Source organism: Bison bison, unplaced genomic scaffold, assembly GCF_000754665.1.
Source record: "Bison bison bison isolate TAMUID 2011002044 unplaced genomic scaffold, Bison_UMD1.0 scf7180017864456, whole genome shotgun sequence".
Lineage (NCBI taxonomy): Eukaryota > Metazoa > Chordata > Mammalia > Artiodactyla > Bovidae > Bison > Bison bison.
This window is the reverse complement of record NW_011495018.1, coordinates 16,708,328-16,733,347: the sequence shown is the minus strand read 5'-3', so window position 1 is coordinate 16,733,347 and position 25,020 is coordinate 16,708,328. Positions and strand designations below refer to the sequence as shown.

The window sequence follows — 25,020 nt, the reverse complement described above, 5'->3', positions numbered from 1 at the left end:
ACCTTTCCTGTTAAACCTCTGATCTGTACTGTTTGATTTCTTGGGTCTTAGCTGGAAGAGAGTGTTCTTCACCCACCCCACCACCTGCTACAGGACCACCTGCCCAGGTACAGTCTGCCTCTTTGATTCTCCTGTTCTTTCTGCCCTGGGACGAGGCTGGCTCCCAAAGGGGCATTCGTACTCCTGGGGCAGTGAGTAGGGTTGGACCCAGCTCCAGGGCAGAGGCACGGGGATTTCAGGGGCAGAGCAACATGCTTGTGTGATACTCAATGTTTCCCTCATTCAGCAGTATCTTTTCACTGAGAATGAAGTGAAGCTTTGGAATTACTTCCTTAACTGGGACTCTGCATTAACATGAGGCTGAGCAGGGCATGCACTGACCCCTGGCTTTGCAAACAGAAAACTTCATATCTAGCACCAAACCCAGGGCAAGATACCTGAGCCTTACTTTCTTTCTCTGTAAAATGAGGGCAATGTTTGCCCCTGGTCTGGACTCCCTGTCTCCCTACTCTGGATGGTAGAGGGTACCACACATGGACCCCTAGGGAAGAGTCAGTAGATGATGTCCACCCAAGTGCTTCATCAGTTACAAAGTCCCCAGCAAACAGGAGGCCTTATCAACCCCATTAGGATCATTCGGCCTGGCTCCCCAGTGGGCCCTCCCTACTCATCACTCCGGGGTCTAGAGCATCTCACGGATGCAGGAACATGAAAGTTGGTTGACTTGGCATCAGTGTTTGTGTGGATTTGCTGCTCCTAATGAGGCCAGGTGCCTGGCCCCTGAAGAGCCAGAGGCTTGTGTGCAGGCAGGAGGGTTCTTCCTACCTGGGGTTAGGAGATCTGCTGGGCATCTTATTTTAAAGTTCCAAGGTGGCTGGCCTCTGACAGCTGGCAGGAACTGAAAGCCTGGTTGTTTCCACTCAGAAATAAAAGGTCAGGGACTTGCGGTTTCGAAAGCAGAATAATTTGGGTTTGAGTCCCAGCTCTGCCGCTTTTCAAGTAGCTAACCTTCAGCATGTGACTTCTATTTGTTGAGTTTCAGCTTCCTGCCTGTGACATGAGGCTTCACAGTACTTGCTTCATTTGGTTGTATCAGTGAAATGAGATAATGCATGTGTAACCCTCAGCTCAGTTCAGTTCAGTTCAGTCACTTAGTCATGTCTGACTCTGCAACACCATGGACTGTGGCATGCCAGGCTCCCCTGTCCATCACCAACTCCCGGAGCCTACTCAAACTCATGTCCATTGTGTCAGTGACGCCATCCAACATCTCATCCTCTGTTGTCCCCTTCTCCTCCCACCTTCAATCTTTCCAGCATCAGGGTCTTTTCCAAGGAGTCAGTTCTTCGCATCAGGTGGCCAAAGTCTTGGAGTTTCAGCTTCAACATCAGTCCTTCCAATGACTATTCAGGACTGATTTCCTTTAGGATGGACTGGTTGGATCTCCTTGCAGTCCTAGGGACTCTCAAGAGTCTTCTCCAACACCACAGTTCAAAAGTATCAATTCTTCAGTGCTCAGCTTTCCTTATGGTCCAACTCTCACATCCATACATGACTACTGGAAAAACCATAGCTTGGACTAGATGGACCTTTGTTAGTAATATCTCTGCTTTTTAATATGCTGTCTAGGTTGGTCATAACTTTTCTTCCAAGGAGCAAGCGTCTTTTAATTTCACAGTACCTGACCCATAATAGTCGCTCATTTAAAGGCCACTGTTGGCACTGTTAATGAACCCCCAGTTGTTTCCATGAGACTCCAGCTGATAGGACTGCAGGCCTGGGTGCCCAAGATCAGATCAGATCAGATCAGTCGCTCAGTCGTGTCCTACTCTTTGCGACCCCATGAATCGCAGCACGCCAGGCCTCCCTGTCCATCACCAACAGTTACTCTCAATTCCTACCTTTCAAAAGTATACACTTTAATTACAATCATGTGACCACTAAGTAATATATTAACATTTTTAAGGTATTGGGGGTGTCAAATCCTACATATGAATATTCACTGGAAGGACTGAATAAATAAATCTTCATAGTTTTACAGTTTTAAAAATTCATAGTTTTAAAAAATCTTCAACTTCACCACCCCATCTTCACCATCCTTCACCCTCTTCAGCTGGAGCTCCAATACTTTGGCCACGTGATACTAAGAGTGGACTCATTGGAAAAGACCCTGATGCTTGAAAAGACCCTGATGCTGGAAAAGACTGAAGGCAGGAGGAGAAGGAGGTGACAGAGGATGAGATGGTTGGATGGCATTACTGACTCAACAGACATGAGTTTGAACAAACTCTGGGAGATAGTGAAGGACAGGGAAACCTGGCATGCTGCAGTTCATGGGCTCACAACAGTCAGACAAGACTTAGTAACTGAACAATAACAATATATGAATGGGTGTGTGTGGGGACATAATTCAGTCTGTAACACGTGCTCCCAGTATCAGAGCCAGATAGCACTGGCAGATCCACAGTGAGCCTGTGCTTCACACAGAGCATTAACTGAGCCCACCACTATCTGTTACTTCCCACACCCTAACCCCTCATTGGCTGTCCTTCCCATCTTTGCTACAGGTGTTAAGACCAATTTCCTAGTGCATCCCAGGAAAGGAAGGGGCTGGGCCCTGGTGGGGCAGGGTGGCCAAAGCCCTTCCATCTCTGGGCGGATGTGCCAGGCTGTTAACAGGCATCTCTCTGGTAGGCCCCTGTGATTCACAGCCCTGCCAGAATGGAGGCACGTGTGTTCCAGAAGGACCGGACAGGTACCACTGCCTCTGCCCACCAGCCTTTGGAGGGGAAGCCAACTGCGGTACGTGTGCCCGGGACTTCCCAGACTTCAGTTATTGGGGAGCAGTGGAGTCCGGGCTCCTGCTCTTTGTCTGCAACCCTGTTAGCCACTAGGTAGGAACTGGCCCAGGAGTTAGTGCATTTGAAGTACACCACTGAGCTGATGTCTCAGATGATACCCTGAGGGCTCCAGGGTATAACTTGGGTAGGGGAGGTGGGTAGGACACGGCCCCTAGCTTCTTAGCTTTAGAATGGCCACTGCTTGATCTGTGGGCATCAGGGAGCCCAGCTGTAGGCTGGAGCCAGCCCATCAGGTTCATGGTTCTGAGCAGTGTCCCATCTCCCCTCTTGCAGAAGAGGAATGAGAAGCCTCGACCTGTCTTGATTTTAAAACTGTGAAGATTATAATTGACTTTACTGCCCTGTGGTTATGGAGTTTGCAATAACATTCTGTACTTAAAGTGCTCAACACAGTGCTTGACACAGAGGATGGGACTTGTTAAATAATAACTTTTTAAAAACTGTCATGCTAGGTCAATTGGAGACTTATTTGGGAAAAAGTATGTCTTGATTCCCCTACCTCACAAGTTATACAAAAATCAATTCCAGATGGATCGTTGATTTAACTGTAGAGAGCAAAGCTGTGAAGCTTCTGGAAGAAAACATAAGGAGCCTACTGTCATGATTTGGGGGTAGACAAAGATTTCTCCAACAGGACACAGGAAGTACTAACCATAGTGGGGGAAGAGTATAGATTCTATTTTTCTCTTGAAAAAGAGGTGAGAGCAAGACCCTGGGTGGGAACCAGGGAGCCCTGTCTAATTCGGTGATGGGCTCTGGTCACTAGCCTTTGGAGCCTCAGTGTCATGACCCCATCCCTCTCCTAGGAGGTGGGTGGCTCAGCCCCACGTGGGGTTGGGCATCCCAGGTGGGACGGTGGTCTGCATGCTCCCCAGGGTGACGGCAGCTGTGTCCCGGCAGCTCTGAATCTGAGCCTGGAGTGCAGAGTGGACGTCCTGTTCCTGCTGGCCAGCTCAGCAGACGCCACCCTGGAGGGCTTCCAGCGGGCCAAGGCCTTCGTGAAGCGGTTTGTGCGGGCAGCGCTGACCCGAGACTCCCAAGCGCGCGTGGGTGTGGCCCTCTACGGCGCGAAGCTGACCGTGGCCGTGCCAGTGGGCGAGTATCAGGATGTGCCAGACCTGATTTGGAGCCTCGACGGCCTGCCCTTCGACGGTGGCGCCACTCTGACGGGCCGGGCCCTACGGCAGGTGGCAGAGCGCGGCTTCGGGAGTGCCCCCAGGACAGGCCTGGACCAGCCTCGACGGGCGGTGGTCCTGATGACCGAGGCGCGCTCCCAGGATGAGGTGGCCGGCCCGGCGGGCTTCGTGAGGGCCCGGCAGCTGCTCCTGCTGGGTGTGGGCAGCGAGGACGTGCGGGCGGAACTGGAGATGATCACTGGCGGCCCGGAGCGCGTGCTGACCTACACCAGCCCACAGGACCTATTCGACCAAATCCCAAAACTTCAGGGCAAGCTGTGCAGCCGGCCACGCCCAGGTAGGGACCATCCCCACACCCGTGCCAGCTGCGGGCCAGCCGGCCAGGGGTAGAACCTTCCACGTTTTGGTAGGGATTTAACCAGGGCCTCTGGTGCAGGCTGGAGCCACAGCCCCACTTTATTTTTTTCATAAACTAGCCTTGTGATGAGTAACTTCTCAGTTTTGTTGTTGTTTAGTCGCTAAGTCATGTCTGACTCTTTGCAACCCCGTGGATCCTCTGTCCTCCACATCTCCCAGAGTTTGCTCAAATTCATGTCCCCGGAGTTGTGATGCTGTCTAATCTTCTCATTTTTCTGGTCACCACAATCTGGCAAATAGTAGCACCTCCCGAGGGGCTTTTATGAGGATTACTTAGGGCGAGCAAGATGCACACTAGTGCAGAGTAAGCTCAGAGTGTGCACTCAGAATTGCAGGCATTGCTGTTTATTAATTTTTATTGTTATAGTTAATAAGGAGCTCTGTATCTACTAAGTGTAACTCTAGAACAGCAGCTTCCCAGTTTCTTTTTGGCAAGAAAGAAATGCGTTCCCAGTACACACATGTGCCTGTACAAGCATAAACGTCTAGAACAAGCCAAGCCTTTCCTGAAATGCTACTCGTCATTTCTACCTGAGATGCGTTCTGACATCATTCTGTTCTATGACCCATGTTGATTTCCATGACCTGCCACTAGAGGGTGCCCTGGAGAACAGAACCTGGGAGTAGATATCCCCATCAGGGGTGGGGGCCTGGCCCATGGTCAGCGACAGGAGTAGGTGAAACACACCCTCCATAGGGCTCCGGACTTCTCTAAAGAAGCTGCGTGTGGATTTCAGCTCCTCAGCCCCAGGTGTCACTCTCACCAGTGGTGAGACATTCCCTCCTGCTGGGGGAAGGACAGGGCTCTGCCTGCCCATCTCCACTGTGCCCCTCCAGTCTTATCTTCCCTTGGCAGCCAGAGGATTTTTAAAAAAATAGTTTTAGATTCACAGAAAAACTGTGACAATGGTAGAGTTCACTTGTGTTCCATCCCCAGTGTCCCTCTTGTAAGATGTTAACCAGGTACAGTTATCACAATTAATGAACCAACATTGATGTTGTTCAGTCGCTCAGTTGTGTCTGACCCTTTGCAACCTCATGGACTCTAGCACGCCAGGCTTCCCTGTCCTTCACCATCTCCTGGACTTTGCTCAGTCTCATGTCCACTGAGTCAGTGACGCCATCCAACCATCTCATCCTCTGGCGCCCCCTTCTCCTCCTGCCTTCAATCTTTCCCAGCATCCATGTCTTTTCTAATAAGTTGGCTCTTGCCATCAGGTGGCCAAAGTATTGGAACTTCAACTTCATCAGTCCTTCCAATGACTATTCAGGACTGATTTTCTTTAGGATTGATTGGTTTGATCACCTTGCTGTCCAAGGGACTCTCAAGAGTCTTCTCCAGCACTGCAATTCAAAAGCATCAAGTCTTTGGTGCTCAGCCTTCTTTATGGTCCAACTCAGACATTTGTACATGACTACTGGAAAAACTGTAGCTTTGACTATCTGGACCTTTGTCAGCAAAGTGATATCTCTGCTTTTTAATATGATGTCTGGGTATGTCATAGCTTTCCTTCCAAGGAGCATCTTTTAATTTCATGGCTGCATTCACTTGTCTGCTGGAGCCCAAGAAAATAAAATCTGTCACTGTTTCCACTTTTCCCCTTCTATCTGCCATGAAGTGATGGGGCTGAGTGCCATGATCTTAGGTTTTTTGAGTTTTAAGGCAGCTTTTTCACTCTCCTCTTTCACCCTCATCAAGAGGCTCTTTAGTTGCTCTTTGCTTTCTGCCATTAGGGTGGTATCAGAATATATGAGGTTGTTGCTGTTTCTCCCAGTAATTTCAGTTTGTAATTCATCCAGCCTGGCATTTCTCTTGATGTACTCTAGTAGCCTATAGGTTAAATAAGCAGGGTGACAATATATAGCTTTGATGTACTCCTTTCCCAATTTGGAACCAGTCAGTTGTTCCATGTCTGGTTCTAACTGTTGCTTCTTGACCTGCATACAGGTTTCTTAGCAGGCAGGTAGAGTGGTCTGGTATTCCCATCTCTTTAAGAATTTCCCACAGTTTGTTGTGATCCACACAGTCAAAGGCTTTAGTGTAGTCAATGAAACAGATGTTTTTCTGGAATTTCCTAGCTTTCTCTATGATCCAGTGAATGTTGGCAATTTGATCTCTGGTTCCTCTGCCTTTTCTAAACCCATCTTGTACATCTGAAAGTTCTCGGTTCAGGTACTGCTGAAGACTAGCCTGAAGGATTTTGAGTATTACCTTGCTAGCATGCAAAATGAGTGCAGTTGTACAGTTGTTTGAACATTCTTTGCATTGCCTTTCTTTGGGATTGGAATGAAAACTGACCTTTTCCAGTACTGTGGCCACTGAGTTTTCCAAATTTGCTGCTATACTGAGTGCAGCACTTTAACAGCATCATCTTTTAGGATTTGAAATAGCTCAGCTGGAATTCCATCACTTCCACTAGCTTTATTGGTAGTAATGCTTCCTAAGGCCCATTTTACTTCACACACCAAGATGTCTGGCTCTAGGTGAGTACCCACACCATCGTGGTTATCCAGGTCATTAAGACCTTTTTTGTATAGTTTTTCTGTGTATTCTTGCCACCTCTTAATCTCTTTGCTTCTGTTAGCTCCTTGCCATTTCTGTCCTTTATTGTGCCCATTTTTGCATGAAATGTTCCCTTGGTATCTCCAATATTCTTGGAAAGGTCTCTAGTCTTTCCCAGTCTATTGCTTATTTCTTTGCATTGTTCACTTAAGAAGGCCTTCTTATCTCCCTTTGCTATTCTCTACAACTCTGGATTCAGTTGGGTATATCTTTCCTTTTCTCCTTCACTTTTTGCTTCTTTTCTCAGCTGTTTGTAAAGCCTCCTCAGACAACTACTTTGCCTTCTTGCATTTCTTTTTCTTGGGGATGGTTTTGGTCACTGCCTCCTGTACAACGATACAAACCTCTGTGCATAGTTGGTCATTATTTATTACAGTCTGCACTTTATTCCAACTGCCTTAGTTGTTACCTCATGTCTTTTTTCTGTTCCAAGGATCCCATCCAGGATACATTTTACATTTAGTGTTCCTGTCTTCTTAGACTCCTCTTGGCTATGATGGTTTCTCAGACTCTTCTTATGCTAGAGTTGTTTTAAAAAACCAGTAAATCAGATCCTCTTACTGCATACTTTACTCCTGGTGGGCTACAGTCCATGGGGTCACAAGAATCGGACACAACTTAGCGACTAAACCACCCCTGCCATACAGTTCATGGCACCTGGGGTATAGATTGAGCCTCAGAGCCCCATGGCTTACAGACAGTAGTCGTTTATTCCTCTCCCATCACAGTTCAGAGGTAAGCAGCCTGGGCCGGCAGGATGGTTCAGCTGTCTGCTAACTCCAGGGCTGCTGTTTCTCAGACAGCAGGAAGAGGGCAGAGGGAAGTGGAAGGCAAGCAGCTTGCTTTCGGGGACAGAACTTAGAAATTGCAGTTACTTTCCATTACATCCCATCGGATAGAACTATCACATGGCCGCACCCAGCTGCCAGCAGGGAGGGTAGGAGTATGGTCCAGCTGAGCCTTCGTGTGTCCTGCTTTTCTTCCAGGAGAGGGTGGAGGCCGGATGCTGCAGTGGAGACCGGCTGACCTGGGCTCTGATCACCCCAGAGCAGCACCCCCCACCGCCCGGCTAGCCCCTAAGGGCCGCTTTGCTTATTCTACAGGCTGCCAGGCCCAGTCGCTGGATCTGGTCTTCATGCTGGACGCCTCGGTCTCAGTGGGGCCCGAGAACTTCGCCCAGATGCAGAGCTTCGTGAGAAGCTGTGTCCTCCGGTTTGACATGAACCCCGATGTGACGCAGATCGGTCTGGTGGTGTACGGCGGCCGCGTCCAGACAGCCTTCGGGCTGGACACCCACCTCAGCCGTGCTGCAGTGCTGCGGGCCCTGAGCCAGGCCCCCTACCTGGGAGGGGTGGGCTCAGCAGGCACGGCCTTGCTGCACATCTATGACAAGGTGATGACGGTCCAGGGCGGCGCCCGGCCTGGCGTCCCCAAGGCGGTGGTGGTGGTCACGGGTGGGAGTGGGGTGGAGGACGCGGCTGTCCCGGCCCAGAAGCTGAGGGACAACGGCGTCTCGGTCTTGGTGGTGGGTGTGGGGCCTGTCCTGAGGGAGGCACTGCGGAGGCTTGCGGGTCCCCGTGACGCCCTGATCCACGCAGCAGCCTATGCAGACCTGAGTCACCACCAGGATGCACTCATCGAGTGGATATGCAGAGGTGAGTGGGGGAATCTGCAACTTTGGGGTTGCCTCCAAAGGGCGGACCTCAGCCAGAGCCTTCATGGACATCCCTATGGGGACAGCAGCTCCTCCCAACTACCGGGGACTTTCCATGTGCCGGGCTCTGTGCTAAATCCCATAGTCACATGGAACCCTGCAGGAGGCACACACAACTGTCCCCATTTAAGATGCAGAGAATTTTAGACAAGCATCTCTCCCCAGACTTAATGTATGCACCCCACCTAAAAAGAAGAGATTTGTTAGGATATCCACCAAGACCCCAGGATGGCACTGACCTTGCTAGGAACAGACACAGCCAGGCTAGCCTGACTTCAAGCCTCCTTTTACTAGGAACATTCTCTGCACCTTTTTAAAAGCCTGTGGCCGTAATAATGATAGTAAGCACTGCTGTGTGCTCAGCCCATCTTAAAGAAAGCGGCTGCTTGCCTGCAGGCAAGCTGAATGGAGGCTGGGGCCCACCCGTGTGCTCACCTGTGGCTCAAGAGCCCACAGAGCCACTGTGACACCTGCTCTGGTGGCCTCACCTTTGTCCTGGGTGAGGGTAGGGTCTGCAGGGCTGACCCAGGCTGGGTCTGCTGACACGTCCTCCCGTCCTCCCTTGCAGAAGCCAAGCGGCCAGTTAACCTCTGCAAACCCAGCCCATGCATGAACGAGGGCATCTGTGTCCTACGCAACGGGAGCTACCGCTGCGAGTGCCAGGGTGGCTGGGAGGGCCCCCACTGCGAGAACCGTGAGTGTGGCATCAGCTCCAATGTAGGGGCTGGGGTGGTGTTCTCAGTCCTCCTGTTCCCCAGGAGTGTACCAAAGGAGGCTCTAGGGCATCGATGGAAGGAGTCAGTCATTGGTTCATTCATACGTGAAACATTCAGTGGGTGCCCCTACATCCCAGGTGCCATGCTGGGTGAGAGGAACAGAGCAGGAAACAAGACACGGAGACTCTCTGCCCTCCTGAGGGTTCTAGTCTAAGACACAACCAGTAAGAGCAGCATGTAGTGTATTAGATGGTGCTGAGCACCGAAGAATTGATGCTTTTGAACTGTGGCATCGGAGAAGGCTCTTCAGAGTCCCTTGGACTGCATGGAGATCCACCCAGGCCGTCCTAAAGGAAATCAATCCTGAATATTCATTGGAAGGACTGATGCTTAAGCTGAAGCTTCAATCCTTTGGCCACCTAACTTGAAGAACTGACTCCTTGGAAAAGACCCTGATGCTGGGAGAGATTGAAGACAGGAGGAGAAGGGAACGACAGAGGATGAGATGGTTGGATGGCATCACTGACTCGATGGACATGACTTTGAGTAAGCTCATTGTGTTGGTGATGGACAGGGAAGCCTGGTGTGCTGCAGTCCATGCGGTCGCAAAGAGTCAGACACAACTGAGCGACTGAACGGAACACACTCTGATGAAATTCTGGGGAGACTGTTGGGGAGGAGCACAGTGGACACAGAGTAACCGGAACACAGGCAGAGGATGTGGGCACAGGTTCGAGTGGGTGGGTGAATGGGGCAGTGGAAGTTGGTGGGAGTTCTTTTTTTGAGCGTCTCTATTTGCTCACCAGAGGGTGAGGGCACGGAGGAGGTGCTGGAGGTTTGAGGAGAGGAGAGAATTAGTAACCATCTAGGAGAGAAGGCGGAGAAGGCAATAGCACCCCACTCTAGTACTCTTGCCTGGAGAATCCCATGGACAGAGGAGCCTGGTGGGCTGAGGTCCATGGGGTTGCGAAGAGTCGGACACGACTGAAGTGACTTAGCAGCAGCAGCAGGAGAGAAGGAGGCTAGAGTAGACATAGAAAAACGATTGTTGCGCAGCCTCCTAGGCCCCCTGTGGCGGCTGCTTCTCATGAATTTAAAGGTAGAAAAGCCAGCAGCAGCCAGTGGACGCTTCCCATTAGAGCCCTGCGTTTGCGGGCCCTGGCAGAGGTGGTTTTCCTAATACGGGGAGGGCTGTGAGGGGCACTTCCTGCTTGGCTTAGCCTAAGTGCAAGGCACAATGGGGCCCATAAGGTTGCTAGTTGGTTAAAGAAGAGGACTCAGACCCTCACGTCCTCAAAGTTCACTTCTTTCCTAGGGGCCTTGAGAGGAGATGCCCTCAAGGCACGTGGCTCCAGCCGAGAGCCTGCAGGAGGGCAGCCACCGCGCCCCTCCCGGCTGGGCCTACAGAGAAGGCCTGGGCCCCCTGGGCGCTGAAAGGGAGCCTGCCCTCAGCACAGCACCCTGTCTGTGGTCTCTGCCTCCAGCCCCGTCTGAACCCTCCTGCCCACTGTCCTGCCCCAGGGAGAAGAGAGGGCTCAGCTGCAGACAGAGCTGCCCAGGGACATGGTAGCAGCTGGTTGCCCCCCTCACAACCACACTGAGAACTCATCACATGTTTTGCTGACCTAATTGTGCACTGTGGAGCTGGTGCCGTCTGCTGCGTGTCCCCCGAGGAGCAGCAGAGGAACCTGGAGACTTCTGATGGCCTGTTTGAAGCTCACGTTACCCACGATGATGGCAAAACAGGACATTGCTGGGACAGTTACGCCTGAGAAGGCAGTGATGACAGACCCCTGACTCGACAGTGGCATTTCAAGATGGACGAAGGGTGAGGTTTTCAACACGCCTTTCCCCGAAGATGCTCCAGATGGATTCGTTTTTTAGTTTGAAGAGGGGCTTGAGCGGCATTTGTGACTTGTTCTGGTGACGGGATCCCTGTGTGGGACTTGGAAAGGCCTCAGACAGGAAGGAGGCTGACCAGCTCTTTACCTGAGGGGGAGGGGCTGAGTATGCAGACAGCCCTGGATTCGAGGGGCCACCTAAGCTGACCAGCACTCCCTTCGAGAGGCTTCTTAGTGTTTACTTAGGAGGGTTCATTGTGGGGTGTTTCTTGAGTGCCTGTCTTACTCTCCCTTTGGGGGTCAAAAAGGAGCAGAATTCTTAAACTCAGTCCATGTAGAACAAAGAGATTTGAAGGGGTTGGTTTTTTTAGATAGAGATCTTATGCTGCCTTGGTTTTAGTTTTGTTTTTCATACCTGGTTTTAAAAGGAATATTTCAAGAAGTGACGTTGGTTGTGTTTATTTAACAGGAGCATTTGTCCCTAAATGGCAAAAAGGCTTAGATAGCATATTCTCCGGCGAACTGGATATTTGCTTATCCCACAGTCCTTAACAAATCAATTCTCTGCCCAGGTGGTCGAGTTGGGAGTTGGTTTTCAGTAGAAGCCTCTGCAGAGCTCTGATTTAAATCCAGACACTTTATCATAGTTTTTATTTCTAATGTAAATACCTTTAATGTGATGTTTTATGGGCATTCACGGCTACTTTGATTTAAATACTGCTTAGCTTTAAGAACTTCAGGATTTCTGGTGCAAAGAAAAGTACTTGGAAGGTCATCACCGTGGTTTTATTAGATGTTAAAAACAAGTCCAGTGTGCCAAGCCCTGTGCATGACAGTCATTTCCATTCAAGGGCTATTTCCATTCCAGTCGTCGCCTTCTGCCAAGGCAAAAGCAATATCAGAGCAGAGTCACGTGCCCACCCGGTAGGTGCCAATAGCTGCTAGAGAATTCCATTGTCTTTTTACATTAACAGCAGTTTAATCATTTCATAATATAGGTTCTTTGTCTGGCTCAGGGTTGATATTTGGATGTCCCATTTGAACTGGACTTAAAAACCGCACAAAACTGGGCCCTGGGCCTAGCCTACATATTAAAGACCTTACTGTTGCTATTTTTAGGTTTCAGCCCTTGGGGGGAAAAAAATTTAACCTTTTCTAGCGAAGGTGCCACTGGAGTTTAACCCTTTCTTGGTTCTAGTAGCGGAAGAGGGAATTCCTGACAAGATAACCTTAAGTGATCTTTTCCCAGCTAACCCTTTTTCTTTCTTTTTAAAGAAACTGGCTTTTATTTTAATTACGTAATATACAAATATGTTCTCCTTGTAAAAACTTAAACATTGCCGATAGATCATAAATCTTTTATTTTCTCCAAATGATCCTTATTCCAGCCAGCTGCTCTAGTTTTTGCTTTTCTAGAAAGAGAGCATTTACAAGTAATGACAGTTTTGTCTCTCCTTTTGAAATTTTACACTACTTTTTCTTGTCATTTTGCATTTGTCTAGGACCTCCAGAATGATGATTTAACAAGTACTGGAACGTAGCTGGTTTTTGACTTGAAAGGATGTTTCTGTCATTGCTACTCTCTGTGCATTACTTGATAAGGAACGCTTGCTTCTATTCCTGGATTAGAGTGTTTATCAGGAGTCCTGAGATTTGTGGTTTGCTTTGCTGCTCCCTGTGAGATGTTTTTTCACATTGGACTCGTTAAGATGATGAAATGTCTATTTGTATTTTCACTTATTGAACCACCTTTGATTTCTTGGATAAATGCTATTTGGTTGCAACGTCTGGTTCTTTAAACACTGCTGAATTCCACTTGCCAATATTTTAAAGTTTTTTTTCAATTTATGTTCAAAAATGAGATTGTCTTTTATAATATATTGGAATGTTTTTCTTTTATGTGTTGGAATTTTGGTATCAGAGCTGTGCTCTCTCAAATGAAAACTATTAATATATAGTCCTCAAACTTTCAAGCTGCTATATTCATAGTATTTTCTTGTAATTCAAAAGGACTGTCAGTATCGGTACTTGAGGCCTCTTTTTTCAGTTCTGCCATTTACTATTGCTGTAGGCTGTCTTTTTAATGAGTCAGAAATTTGGTTTTGTCATTTTTAATTATTACTACTAAGGCAACATTTCAAGTATTGATATGATTTTTACTCCCCTCAAGAATTATCTAGGAGTGTGTTTAAACGTATTGATTTTCAGTCATTTTTATATATGATCAGTTTCTAAAGATGTTTCCCAAGTCTTAATTATAATTATAAAATCTTTCAGCCTTACCTCTGCTACTTGATGTAAGGAGGCTTAAAGTCTCCTGCTAGGATCCCACCTTGTAATTCTATGTTTTGACTCACAGAGTTTGAAGTTCAGTGTATAAATATCCACGTTTCCCCCTTGAAGTAGAAGTCTACCAGGCCTTGCCACATCATCCCATGAAATACAAGAAAACCCAAAATACAATGAACATTTTATTAAAAAAAAAAATCTAACTCACCACTTGGGACACCAAGTGTTAATGACAAAGGAAATAAATGCCCTGGGAATAGAAAGACAAGGCAGACTCGAAGGCCCTTTAGTTCCCAGGAACCAGTGTTAAAGAACGCTGATTCAGAACCCCCAGAAGTGAGGCAGAGATGATAGATGAAATGTTTTAACCTGTGTTAACAATGCCATCGGGAGAGAAACAGGCAACACAAACAACAGCACTGTCGATTTTAAGAAAAGAGACCACCTGAAACAAAATTTGCCCCCTTTTTTCTTCTTGGAAAGGGCCTGGACATCAAGCACAACTTCAAAAAACAGGGACTAAGAGAGCACTGTATTAAATAACTCTTCTCTTAAAAATGGCCTTTCCATGGGACTGAATCTGTAAACACAGGATAATCTTGTTTCTATGGTAATGTAAAAAGTCAGTTAAATCTCAAAAGACACTTTTCACTGTTCTAAATTACAGGATTTTAAACATTTTTTCCCCCTATATAATACAGCATCATTTAAAATTTTTATTTAAAAGCAATTGGTTCAGGCCCACTTTAGCCTGAAAAAAGTCCTTAATTTACCAGGAACAGTGCCTCAGTTTGGTCCCAAATATTTTCCCAATTACCATTTCTTTAAAAAAAAAAAAAACCATTGATGGTTTTTACACAGTTGAAGACAAGGACGGTTTAACCCCTGACACTGCTTAAGTATCAGATAGGAGATGACGGTCAGGAGTTGAGATATACTCTCACCAAGGCCCTGTGATCAGTGAGACAAGGCCCTGCTACCTCGATTTCTCCTCCACCAAGGCCTCCACATCAGAAACTTTTCATTTAAAAAGTCTGATAAAACAACTGATGAAAATTTCAAGGAAGAAACACAGAATACCCCTAACTACAGCAATGTCCTATTTACAACCAATAGACTTGGGTCTCCAAGAGTCTTGTATTATTTCCTTTGGCCCTGCACAGGGACAGAGCCTCCTCTTAGCCGAAGTATTCCATTCACAGAACCCCAGTTCTTCCTTTTTCTTGTAAACAGACTCACCCTTTTACAGAGTTGCTGCTTTAACGAAGACTGTTACGAAGCAGGATTGTCACCAAGGTCCATATTGACAGGAGAGTCTTTAGATGAAGTTCATTTCCTAACTTGCTCCTTTCTTCTCCCATTCCTAGGGTATCATTCAAACACCAGCATCCCGCCCCCCAAGAGAAGAAAGTTAGTTATCCTCCGCAGCCAACCTACATATTCATAGAAGAAGCTAGGAAGAGAGACAGCAATTAAGGTTCAACCCCCGTGTGTTCCCTGTTGCTTGGAGCCCCTGTTCAGAGATTTTGAGGCCATGGAGCAAGACAGAGGCTGAGTGACGTCTGCCTCGGTGCTCATGTGCTTACATGGATTTAATACACAGTCACTGGTACAGGTGTCTTACAATACTTCCAGCAGGTAATAAGCAGGACAGCAATGAGAGCTGCCTGTGGTAAGGAGCAGCATTTGCCAAAAACACAGGCAGCTCTAGGCATGCTCTTTACTGTACAAATGAGTCAAGGGTTCATAACGCTCCTCATCCAGCCCCCAGGGATAAATCTGCTCTCGTTTACCCCTCACCGCCAGTTGCCTGGGTGGCTTCCGGCAAACCCATCACCCATCTGAATCTGCGGCTTTTGTTTTCCTGACAGACGCCCTTCAGAATCACTGAGGTTCTTTTTAAATTGGAAAACTCTCCAGCCCCTCTCTGTCTCTGAGCTGCTCCTCTCCCCCCACCCCCAAGGAATCTACTGCTAATCACGCGTGGGCAGCGCAGAGCATTTGCACGCCCTCAAGTGGACTTGCAAGGACACAGAACCAAGCAAGCACCTTTCTGGTCGGTCAAGGCCAAAGACACAGCCAAGTCCCAGCCTCCCGCCTCTTCCCTCAGAGCCTATGCTCAGAAGAGGAAAGTGCCACCTGGGTCAGACGGGCGCCCCGCCACCCTGGTGACAGTTCTGTCCTCCAGGGGGCCCTGAAAGAGCACAGGAGTGACCGCTTACCTTGGCTTTCTGGAGGACGGTGCCTTTGCCCGTGACCATGACCGACAGAGGCCTGTTCTTGAGCGCAGTTGCGGAGTTGACCGGGGTACAGTCGGGGGCAGGAGTCGGGGTGGCCGCTTTGGGCTGTGGGGTCAGAGGAGAGCGAGGGCTGAGTGAAGGGCGGGGAGGCATGGCTCATCCCGTGCTTGGCCCACGGGGACGGGGCACCGGACTCACCCGGGGGCTCACGCTCTCCAGGTGGGTGGTGTCCACAGTGGTGCCCAGCGTCACGGGCCCGGCCTCCGCCTTCCTCAGGCTGTCCTTCACCTCCACAATGCTGAGCTCCAGGTCCACACGCCTGCGCTCCTCCACCCTGCACTCCTCGTCCACCTCCCTCAGCTTCTGCTCCAGGCTGGCCGCCGCCCCCTTGTCTGCAGAGAGAAGTGAACAGCCTTTCAGCCAGAAGTCACGCCTGGGGCAGGATGGATTCACACACATACACCATGCCAAAACACGACCCCCGAGGGGCTGTGGACCACTGCTCTGGCTCTGACCCGTAGAGCGGGGACAGGCCTCTCAATGGGTAGCAGACAGCCTCCAAGTCCAGGAGCCCAGGTCCTGTGTCTCCATTCTGCAAAGGCTGGGGAGGCCCCGGCCGCAGAGCTCCGCCTTCACAAGAGGGCCTGAATCTGAGGCCTAACGTCCCTCCTGGTAGGTGCTTAGGGACTCTTGTTGTTTCAATACCTGCCATGGTGACAGCAACCTCAAAGCGAGAAAGCAGCTTCACTGGTGACCTCTGGAGGATGGCTGGGCTGTTTCAACTTGCCCCACATGGTTCCCTCAATCCTCCTGGCACGTGCTGCTTCCCTGGGCCTAATGGAGCCATGGTCCTCAACCCTGCCCCCTTCTCAGCCCTGTCTTACCCTCCCCTCTTCACCCTGGTGTTCTCAGGCTGTTCCTGTAGCACCAAGAAATGATGATTCAACCAAGAGTCCATGCTAGGAGCTCACTGCAGAGGAAAGGATGGTACCACATGTTCAGTATGGAATCCTGAGCACCGAGTGACTGCCCGTGAGTATGGGCGATGGAAATGTTCTCAAGCTGACTCTGGTGATGGCTGCACAACTCTGTGAATATACTGGAAACCATGTGCAAATGGGTCATCGTATGGTCTATGAATTCTTATCAATGAAGATGTAATCTTTTTTAAAAAGTGGGTCACATCATGCCCCCCTTACCTTTCTTCTACCAATCATGTTTATAAGATTCTCGGGGATCAACTGCTTATGTTGGTTAGTGCGCGTCTAATGGGCTTCACTGACAGCTCAATTGGTAAAGAATCCACCTGCAATGCAGGAGACCCCGGTTCGCTTCCTGGTCAGAAAGATCTGCTGGAGAAGGGACAGGCTACCCACTCCAATATTCTTGTGCTTCCCTTGTGTCTCAGCTGGTAAAGAATCCGCCTGCAATGTGGGAGACCCGGGTTTGATTCCTGGGTTGGAAAGATCCCCTGGAGAGGGGAAAGACTACCCACTCCAGTATTCTGGCCTGGAGAATTCCATGGGCTGTATAGTCCATGGGGTCACAAAGAATCGGACATGACTGAGCGACTTTCACTTTCACAGCTTAAATATTAAGTGTACATGGAGTTACTCTCTGAAAATGAAGTCAAATGCTGCTGAAAGGTCTTATGAGGGACAAGCTGCTAGGAAAAAGCTAAAGGATGATATGAGGATGACTTGGAAAATAATCTACAAGGATGCAGATTTCTTTAAAATGAACACAGATTTAAGGCACTTGTAAAGAGACGGCCAGTTGAAGCATTAGAGGTGTGGCTAATGCGGGAACCATGACCCGGGGCTCCCGTCAGCCAGCCCAGAGGGCAGGGAGAGACCTTGGCATTGCCGCAGAAGATGGGCCAAGAAACAGACATTTGTCTTAAATGAAATGACACATTTCAGGTCTAGACACATAATTTTTAGAGATTTCCTTCTTTTTCAACTATGTCCTGATATAGGACAGTGACCTTTCAGAAAGGCTAGAAGGGGAGGACTTTGCGGGGAGCACCCACCTGTGCCAAAGGTTGAGGGGGCTGCAGGCATGTGCTCAGACAGGAGGGGTGCATACCTGTACACTTTAACAGGGTCTCTTTCAGCTCCCGTTTCTCCCTCCGGAGCTGAGCCAGGTGCCCTCGGATCTCTTCCTTCTTCTTCTCAAGCCTCTCTTTTTCCTCCGTGTACCGCTTCACCTCGGCTTCTGTCCGGTTCTTGCCAAGTTTGATCTCTGCAGACCCAGAGGGAGGGGAACCCCCTGCGTCAGTCAGGCTGGCCCCTGAGGGCAGTCCCACCCCTCTCTACAGGCTCAGGCAGAACCCAGCACTCTAGAAGTAGGTTAGAGGTGGATGCCAGACCAGCCTAGCAGGGACAGAAAAGGAAACTGAGCCTACCCCTTCTTTGCTATGAGACATTGGGCAAGTCCTCCAACTCTCTGGGCCTTTCTTTCCTCATCTGAAAGGGAGGCAATCAGACTAACCTCTCCAAGTAAAAGTGTTAGTCACTCAGTCGTGTCCAACTCTTTGCACCCCTGTGAACTATATCCCACCAGGCTCCTCTGTCCATGGAATTCTCCAGGCAAAAATACTGGAGTGGGTTGCCATTTCCTATTCCAGGGGATCTTCCCAACCCAGGGATTGAACCCGAGTCTCCTGCGTTGCAGGCAGACTCTTTACCATGTGAGCCACCAGGGAAGCCCCCAAGCCCTTTCCAAAACCTTCAACTCTTATCTAGCACAGGCACCTGGACTGGCTGCCTTCAGCCTGTCCTTCACAGGTGGGCTGGACCCGGCCGGGGTGACAGCCACCGTGTCAGGGCAGCTTGGGGAAGGGGAGGTCTTCTGCTGTCCAGCCTGGAGCTTGACCTCTGTGCCTCCCAGGGAGGGCTCCTCAGGTTCCTGACTCTCCTGCTGCATCTGGGTGGGGAGAAAGCAGATAGAATTCAGCCGGCCAAGGGGCCCCCCGAGAAGGTAAGGCTAGCTCACTCACTGCGGGAGCCCCTGTACCTGCAACTCGGGGTTCTCTGGAGACTTTATGAGGGGCTCATCAGGGGCGGGGTCCGAGTCTTCAGGGAGAGGGAGAGTCTCGGTCGGAGGGTCCTGGTGGGGTGGCGTGGGTGAAGGGGCCCGGGCGCCGCTGTCACCGTGTAGGAAGGACTTGATGGGCGTGAGGTCCAGGTACACACGGTCAGGGTCAGGCTCACCCGGAGCATCTGTTGCAGGGGTGGCTTCCTCGGGGGCTTCCCCCTGCATGGGGAAGAATCAGGGGGCTTTCTCCACTGCCTTGGGTCCTTGAGCCCTGGAGGGGACGCCAGCCCTGCTGCAGAGCTCCTGTCCCTTCCCTGTGCCCAAGTTCACCAGACCTCCTTCCCGAGGAGCCTCCTGAAGAGCTGGAGTTAGAAGGCCCGGGCTCATCTCCTGGGTCCGCCATTCAAGAGGTGGGAGACCCAGGGCACAGTGCTTCATCTCCCTGACTTGACTTCCTCATCTGGAGAGAAGAGGCTAGGAGTCCCTCCCTCTCAGGTGGCTGGGATGAAGTGAGATCGCCCACAGATGCCCTTAGCACAGAGGTCCATGCCCCGTGACCGGAGCCAGCTGTCAGGGTGATGAATCCACCTCTGCCACCAATCTGAGCCTCAAAGGCTAATAGTGTCTGGACAGCTAATGTCTAAGTAACAAGATTTCAATATTTCCTCATACCACAGTTGAGAAATAATCTCAAAACGAATTAAAGACCTCAGTGTAAGACCTAAAACATAAAACTCCTAGAAGAGAACATTGAACACTCTTTGACAGAAATCATGCAATATTTTGGGGGGTATGTCTAATAAGGCAAAGAAATAAAAGTAAAAATAAGCAGGACCTAGTTAAAAATTGTTGCTCAGCAAAGGAAACCATCAACAAGATAAAAAAGACAATATATGGCATGTGAGAAAATATTTTCAAATGATATGACCCACAAGGGGTTAATATCCAAAATATATAAATAGCTCATATATCTCTATATAAAAAAAAAGCCACCCCATTAAAAAATGGGTGGAAGACCAGAATAGACATTTTTTCCAAAGCAGACAGACAGATGGCCAACAGACAACATGAAAACATGCTCGGCATCACTAATTATTAGAGAAATGCAACAGAAACAAAACGAGAAACTACCTCACACCTATCAGAATGGCTGTCTTCAAAAAGCCTACCAATAACAAGTGTTGACAAGGATGTGGATAAAAAGGAAAGCCTGTTCACTGATGGTGGGAATGCAAAGTGGTGCGGCCACTATGGATAACAGTCAAGAGGTGCCTCAAAACATTCAAAAGGAACTACCGTATGACCCAGCAATTCCGTACCATGGAAAAAGCAAAACCACAAACTCGGAAAGATACATGTGCCTCAGAGCTCATAGCAGCACTGTTTACACCGGCCGAGGTGGAAGCATCCACCCTAGTGTCCATCCACAGACGCACGGATGAAGACGTACGCATGCGTACACACACACACATTGGAATATTACTCAACCGTGAAAGACGATGGAAGTCTGCGGTTTACAGCGATGTGGATGGACCTAGAGAATATCATGCCCAGTGAAATAAACTCAGAGAAAGGCAAATACTGTGTGGTGTCACTTACGTGTGGAATCTGAAAAACAGGACAAATGAATCACATATAGCAAAACAGACGCACTGATACAGAAAGCAGCCCAGCGGTTACCCGTAGGAAGAGGGGAGGGGGAAGGGGCGAGAGAGGGGTATGTGGTTAACAGATACAAATCACTATGTATAAAATAGATGAGCAACAAGGATATATTGTATAGTATGGGGAATTATAGCCATTATTTTATAATAACTTCTACTGGCATATAATCTATAAAAATACTGTGCTGTATATCTGAAACGAATATAATATTGCAAATCAACTATACTTCAGTTTCTTAGAAAAGGCCAATGATGTTGCTGTTCTCTATCCCAACACCTCACTGTCCACCCCAGCACTGATCAGAGTGGTTAACCAGCTTTTATCTGGATGAGTCCCCAGGCCAGGCAGATGGTAGCACCCCAGCAGATAAAAGAGAACCTCACTGCACCAAGTCACCCTCACTGCAGATGACATGGAATCCATTCCTCTTGGGGACCATCTAACGACCTCTGGCATTGAGGCTTCGGGTCTTGGCAGAAGGGGATGGACAGCCCCAGGCTGCCACCTAGCCAGCATCCTTACCGCGGTTGTCAGCTCTGACACCTCCACATCGTCGTACAGCAGCTCCTGGCGATCCTGGCTGGGCAGGCCGTCAATGTAAGTGTTCGGCTCCGAGAACTTTCTCTGCATCAGCCTGGAAGACATGGTGAGAGAGGATTCAGGATAGGGGTAGGGGTAAAAGCCACCAGTCTCAAAGGCTTCCAAACAATGAGAGGCGCAGTGAAATCCGCGGGCTGTGCAGGAGGCCTGGGGATGAGCCCTAATCTCCTTGTAAAATGAAATCATTTGTTTAGGGGTATCTCCTCCCTCTCTCCCCAGGGTCTTCTTACTAGAACTCCTGGTTCCAAATGTCTCTTCTTGAAAAATAATCTTCCCTTGCCCCATACCCCTCCTCTCTGACGCAACTGAGCGACTAAGCACAGTACAGCCGTCTTCTCACCCGGATTCCACCCTTTCAGGACCTCCTTCCAACAACAAAATCCTCTGTCATTTCATCTTCACAGTACACTTGGGCCAGCACAGACAGACACTTTCCCCATTTTGGCTCAGTTTGCTTCCACCCAAGGAGGAGGGAGATCAAACCAGTCACTCCTAAAGGAAATCAGTCCTGAATATTCATTGGAAGGACTGAAGCTGCAGCTCCAATACTTTGGCCACCTGATGGGAAGAGCTGACTCATTAGAAGAGCTGACTCATTTCCCCTGATGCTGGGAAAGATGGAAGGCAGGAGGAGAAGGGGCTGGCAGAGGATGAGATGGTTGGATGGCATCACTGTCTCAATGGACATGGGTTTGAGCAAACTCCAGGAGACAGTGAAGAACCGGGAAGCCTGGGGTGCTGCAGTCCATGGGGTCACAAAGAGTTGGACACAACTGAGCAACTGAACAACAGCAATGCTGCCTCTACCCACCCCCCTCCCCAAGACCACTTCTTCCCGAGACCCAGTTTGCTCATCCAGGAGGCAGAAGTACCCCCTGTTGGCTTACACCAGTGTGTGCTGGGACTCAGTAAGGGAGCCATGCAGAAGTGCCGCCTCTTCAGCAAGGAAAGCGAAGGCCAGGAGAGGTGCCCACTCTGCCTTCAGGAGCTGCTGCTGCTGCTAAGTTGCTTCAGTCGTGTCTGACTGTGTGACCCCATAGATGGCAGCCCACCAGGCTCCCCCGTCCCTGGGATTCTCCAGGCAAGAACACTGGAGTGGGTTGAACAGCATCTAATTAGAGCCAGGGATGTGGTGGCTGTCCCCCGGGCCAGTGGCCTGGCTTGGCTCCTTGCTGGGCCTCCCTGAGGGCTGCTCCCTGGCCCTGGTCTTCCTTCTACTGGGGGAACAGGGCCCACCCAGAGTTCCCAGCTGCTCGAGGAAGCACGAGAGGCCAGTCTAGGCCTTGATCTAGAAGCATGGCTAGGAGTGAGAGGTCCTCGAATACTCACAGCAGAGAGGTTTTGGCAGCGCTCACGATACAGGAAACTCTATCGGCATCCACATAGTCATAGGTGAATTCTTCCGGGTCTGTCTTGGAGCCCGACTCAGAGAGCAGGAGGCCTAGCCAGTGGCCCATTTCCTCGGAAGACTTGGCCTGGGAGGAAGCCGAGAGGGACGTGAGCAGGGCTGGAGCGTGCTGCCTGGCGCCCAGACCTCCTCACCTCTTCCCTGATGCCCACCCTGCTGGGCAAGGCCTCTGAGAGCCCTGAGGCCATGTTCCTCATTTTTGCTGGTATATTTCAGCCCCCAGGAACCCCAAATAGTATTTCCTGCTACTAGTGATACCCTGGTGCCATCTCAATGATGCTGTGGGCATTTGTCCCCAGTATCACATGTAATATTTATAAAGATGTATTTCTAGAGGGCTTCCCCAATGGCTCAGCAGGTAAAGAATCTGCCTGCAATGTAGGAGACGCAGGAAGGAGACATGGGTTCGATCCCTGGGTCGGAAAGATCCCCTGGAGAATTGAACAGCAACTCACTCAAGAAATCCCATGGAGAGAGGAGCCTGGCAGGCTACAGTCCAAAGGATCGCAAAAAGTCGGATACGACTAAGTGACAAAGTACGCATGCCCCATCACATGTAATGTTTATAAGCATGTATTTCTAGAGGGCTAATGGACTAGGAGAGGACTGTTAAAATGTATGCATTTTAGGTTGACACCTCTATTTTATGAATTATCACATTTTAGTTTACAACCCTAATGCATATATACAAGACTACCTGGATCCCTGCTAAGAAATAACAAAATTCAAATGTATTTTTGTTTATGGTTTTAACAATCAGACTGTCTTATACACCTTATGCCAGGTCAGCTACCTCTGACTAATCATGAACTAAATCCCAGTGAAGCCGGCGCCTAGTTTTCCCCAGGCGACAACACATTCTAATCAGACATGTACACTGAGTATTTTCTATTAAAATGCCAGCATGGTTTCTGGGCTTTATAATGAGAAAGAACTGGGAATCCCATAGATACTGCAGGTTTACTTTCATGAGGAAAAACAAACCACCATGCTGGCTTTACCAGCATGCCACAGCTCTGTGCTTGTGATGAGAAGGGCAGCTGAAAGTGCAGCTTGACATTTAGCTGGTTTCCTTTCCCCACTCATTTTCAAGTGGATTTTTCAATACAGCTTTTCACGGGCTGCCTCTAGTTCCTGCTGCCACCATCGCTGCCCTGGGTGATGAGTCTCATTTTATCCCTTCCTGTCCCCCTTCCTTCCATCCCCCACCCAGCAGCTGGAGGACACATCTTGGAATCCAAATCTGAACACGACACCCTCCCTGGAAACCCTTCAGGGTCTTTGTTGTTCAGCCACTCAGTCGCGTCTGACTCTCTGTGACCCCATGGACTGCAGCACGCCAGGCTTCCCTGTCCTTCACCATCTCCCGGAGCTTGCTCAAACTTCATGTCCATCGAGTCGGTGATGCCATCCAACCATCTTGTCCTCTGTCATCCCCTTCTCCTCCTGCCTTCAATCTTTCTCAGCATCAGGGTCTTTCCCAATGAGTTGGCTCTTTGATCAGGTGGCCAAAGTATCGGAGTTGCAGCTTAAGTCCTTCCAATGAATATTCAGGACTGATTCCCTTTAGGATGGACTGGATGGGTCTCCTTGCAGTCCAAGGGACTCTAAAGTCTTCTCCAATGCCACAATCCTAATGCATCACTTCTTCGGTGTTCAACTTTCTTTATGGTCCATCTCTCACATCCATGCATGACTAGCAGGTCTACCACTGCTCTTAAGATCTGCCCCCACTCCCTCCCACAGGCTTTCTCTACACAGCCCCCACCCGCCCAACATTCAAACTTTCATACATATTCACAGCTCCTGCCCCCTGCTCAGTGATTACTAAGTTGTCATTACTAGTCATTACTTAGTGATTACCAAGTCAGCAGGAGCTAGAGGCAGCCCGTGAAAAGTGATAAAATGGATACTGAATCACATCTCACTCTTGAAGGTAGGTCCCATGCCAGGGAACACATCTGTCTCGTTCACCAAATCATGGTACTGAACATGTATCTGTCAACAGGATGGCTGGATGCAGGAATGAACACAGGCTTATCCTGGGGAAGCAGTTGCCCCTTTTAGCCACAAGAGGGCAGTATTGGAGCAATTTCAGGATGAAGACCCCTGGATCTAGGACTAGGTGAACAGGAATGAACTGGGGTGTGTGCTTAAGTGCGTATGGAGCACTCTGGCTTGGGCCTGCCCAGTTCATGGCAAGGCGTTATGTCACCTCTCTTTTTGTAAATGTAACATAACATCAAACAGGGTGGGGAGTGGGAATAATGCAATTGCATCACAAACCTTATTCTTCCCCCAAGATAAACCCTAACCGTCTGCATTTTTATGTACTGGGTCCCATCTGGTGATACACAAACGAAATCACAAACCCGCTTTGAGTCCCCAGAAAGTTTTTCCAGCAACTTAGGGAGTTATAAATACTCCTTCTACCCTAAGTGCAGGAAATAGCTCATTGTCCCGTTCCTATAACACAACCACCCTGAGGTCAGAAAGGGAATGGAAATTTTTAAAAAACGCAAACAATCTCA

The 25,020-nt window shown here is 49.3% G+C and overlaps 2 protein-coding genes across 4 annotated transcripts in view; one reads left to right on the top strand and one right to left on the bottom strand.

The window, feature by feature from the left end:
- The window catches only part of VWA2 (von Willebrand factor A domain containing 2), a 45,348-nt gene extending 32,273 nt beyond the window's left edge, over positions 1-13,075 (top strand). The window contains exons 9-14 of the mRNA XM_010859297.1: positions 52-107; positions 2,695-2,802; positions 3,762-4,334; positions 8,081-8,632; positions 9,260-9,385; positions 10,723-13,075. Of these exons, the coding sequence (XP_010857599.1) occupies positions 52-107; positions 2,695-2,802; positions 3,762-4,334; positions 8,081-8,632; positions 9,260-9,385; positions 10,723-10,841 (1,534 nt within the window). The 3' untranslated portion in view covers positions 10,842-13,075. The remainder of the gene's footprint in view (positions 1-51; positions 108-2,694; positions 2,803-3,761; positions 4,335-8,080; positions 8,633-9,259; positions 9,386-10,722) is intronic.
- AFAP1L2 (actin filament associated protein 1-like 2) overlaps positions 11,896-25,020 on the bottom strand; it is a 145,775-nt gene continuing 132,650 nt past the window's right edge. For 2 of the 3 annotated variants that reach the window (XM_010859300.1, XM_010859298.1), the window contains exons 12-20: positions 22,411-22,556; positions 21,004-21,115; positions 20,416-20,424; positions 18,796-19,035; positions 18,534-18,705; positions 17,866-18,021; positions 15,976-16,169; positions 15,760-15,882; positions 11,896-14,900 (exon numbers count right to left, since the gene is read on the bottom strand). In XM_010859300.1, coding sequence (XP_010857602.1) covers positions 14,874-14,900; positions 15,760-15,882; positions 15,976-16,169; positions 17,866-18,021; positions 18,534-18,705; positions 18,796-19,035; positions 20,416-20,424; positions 21,004-21,115; positions 22,411-22,556 — 1,179 coding nt within the window. In that variant the 3' untranslated portion in view covers positions 11,896-14,873. The remainder of the gene's footprint in view (positions 14,901-15,759; positions 15,883-15,975; positions 16,170-17,865; positions 18,022-18,533; positions 18,706-18,795; positions 19,036-20,415; positions 20,425-21,003; positions 21,116-22,410; positions 22,557-25,020) is intronic. The other variant, XM_010859299.1, reaches the window with a different exon arrangement.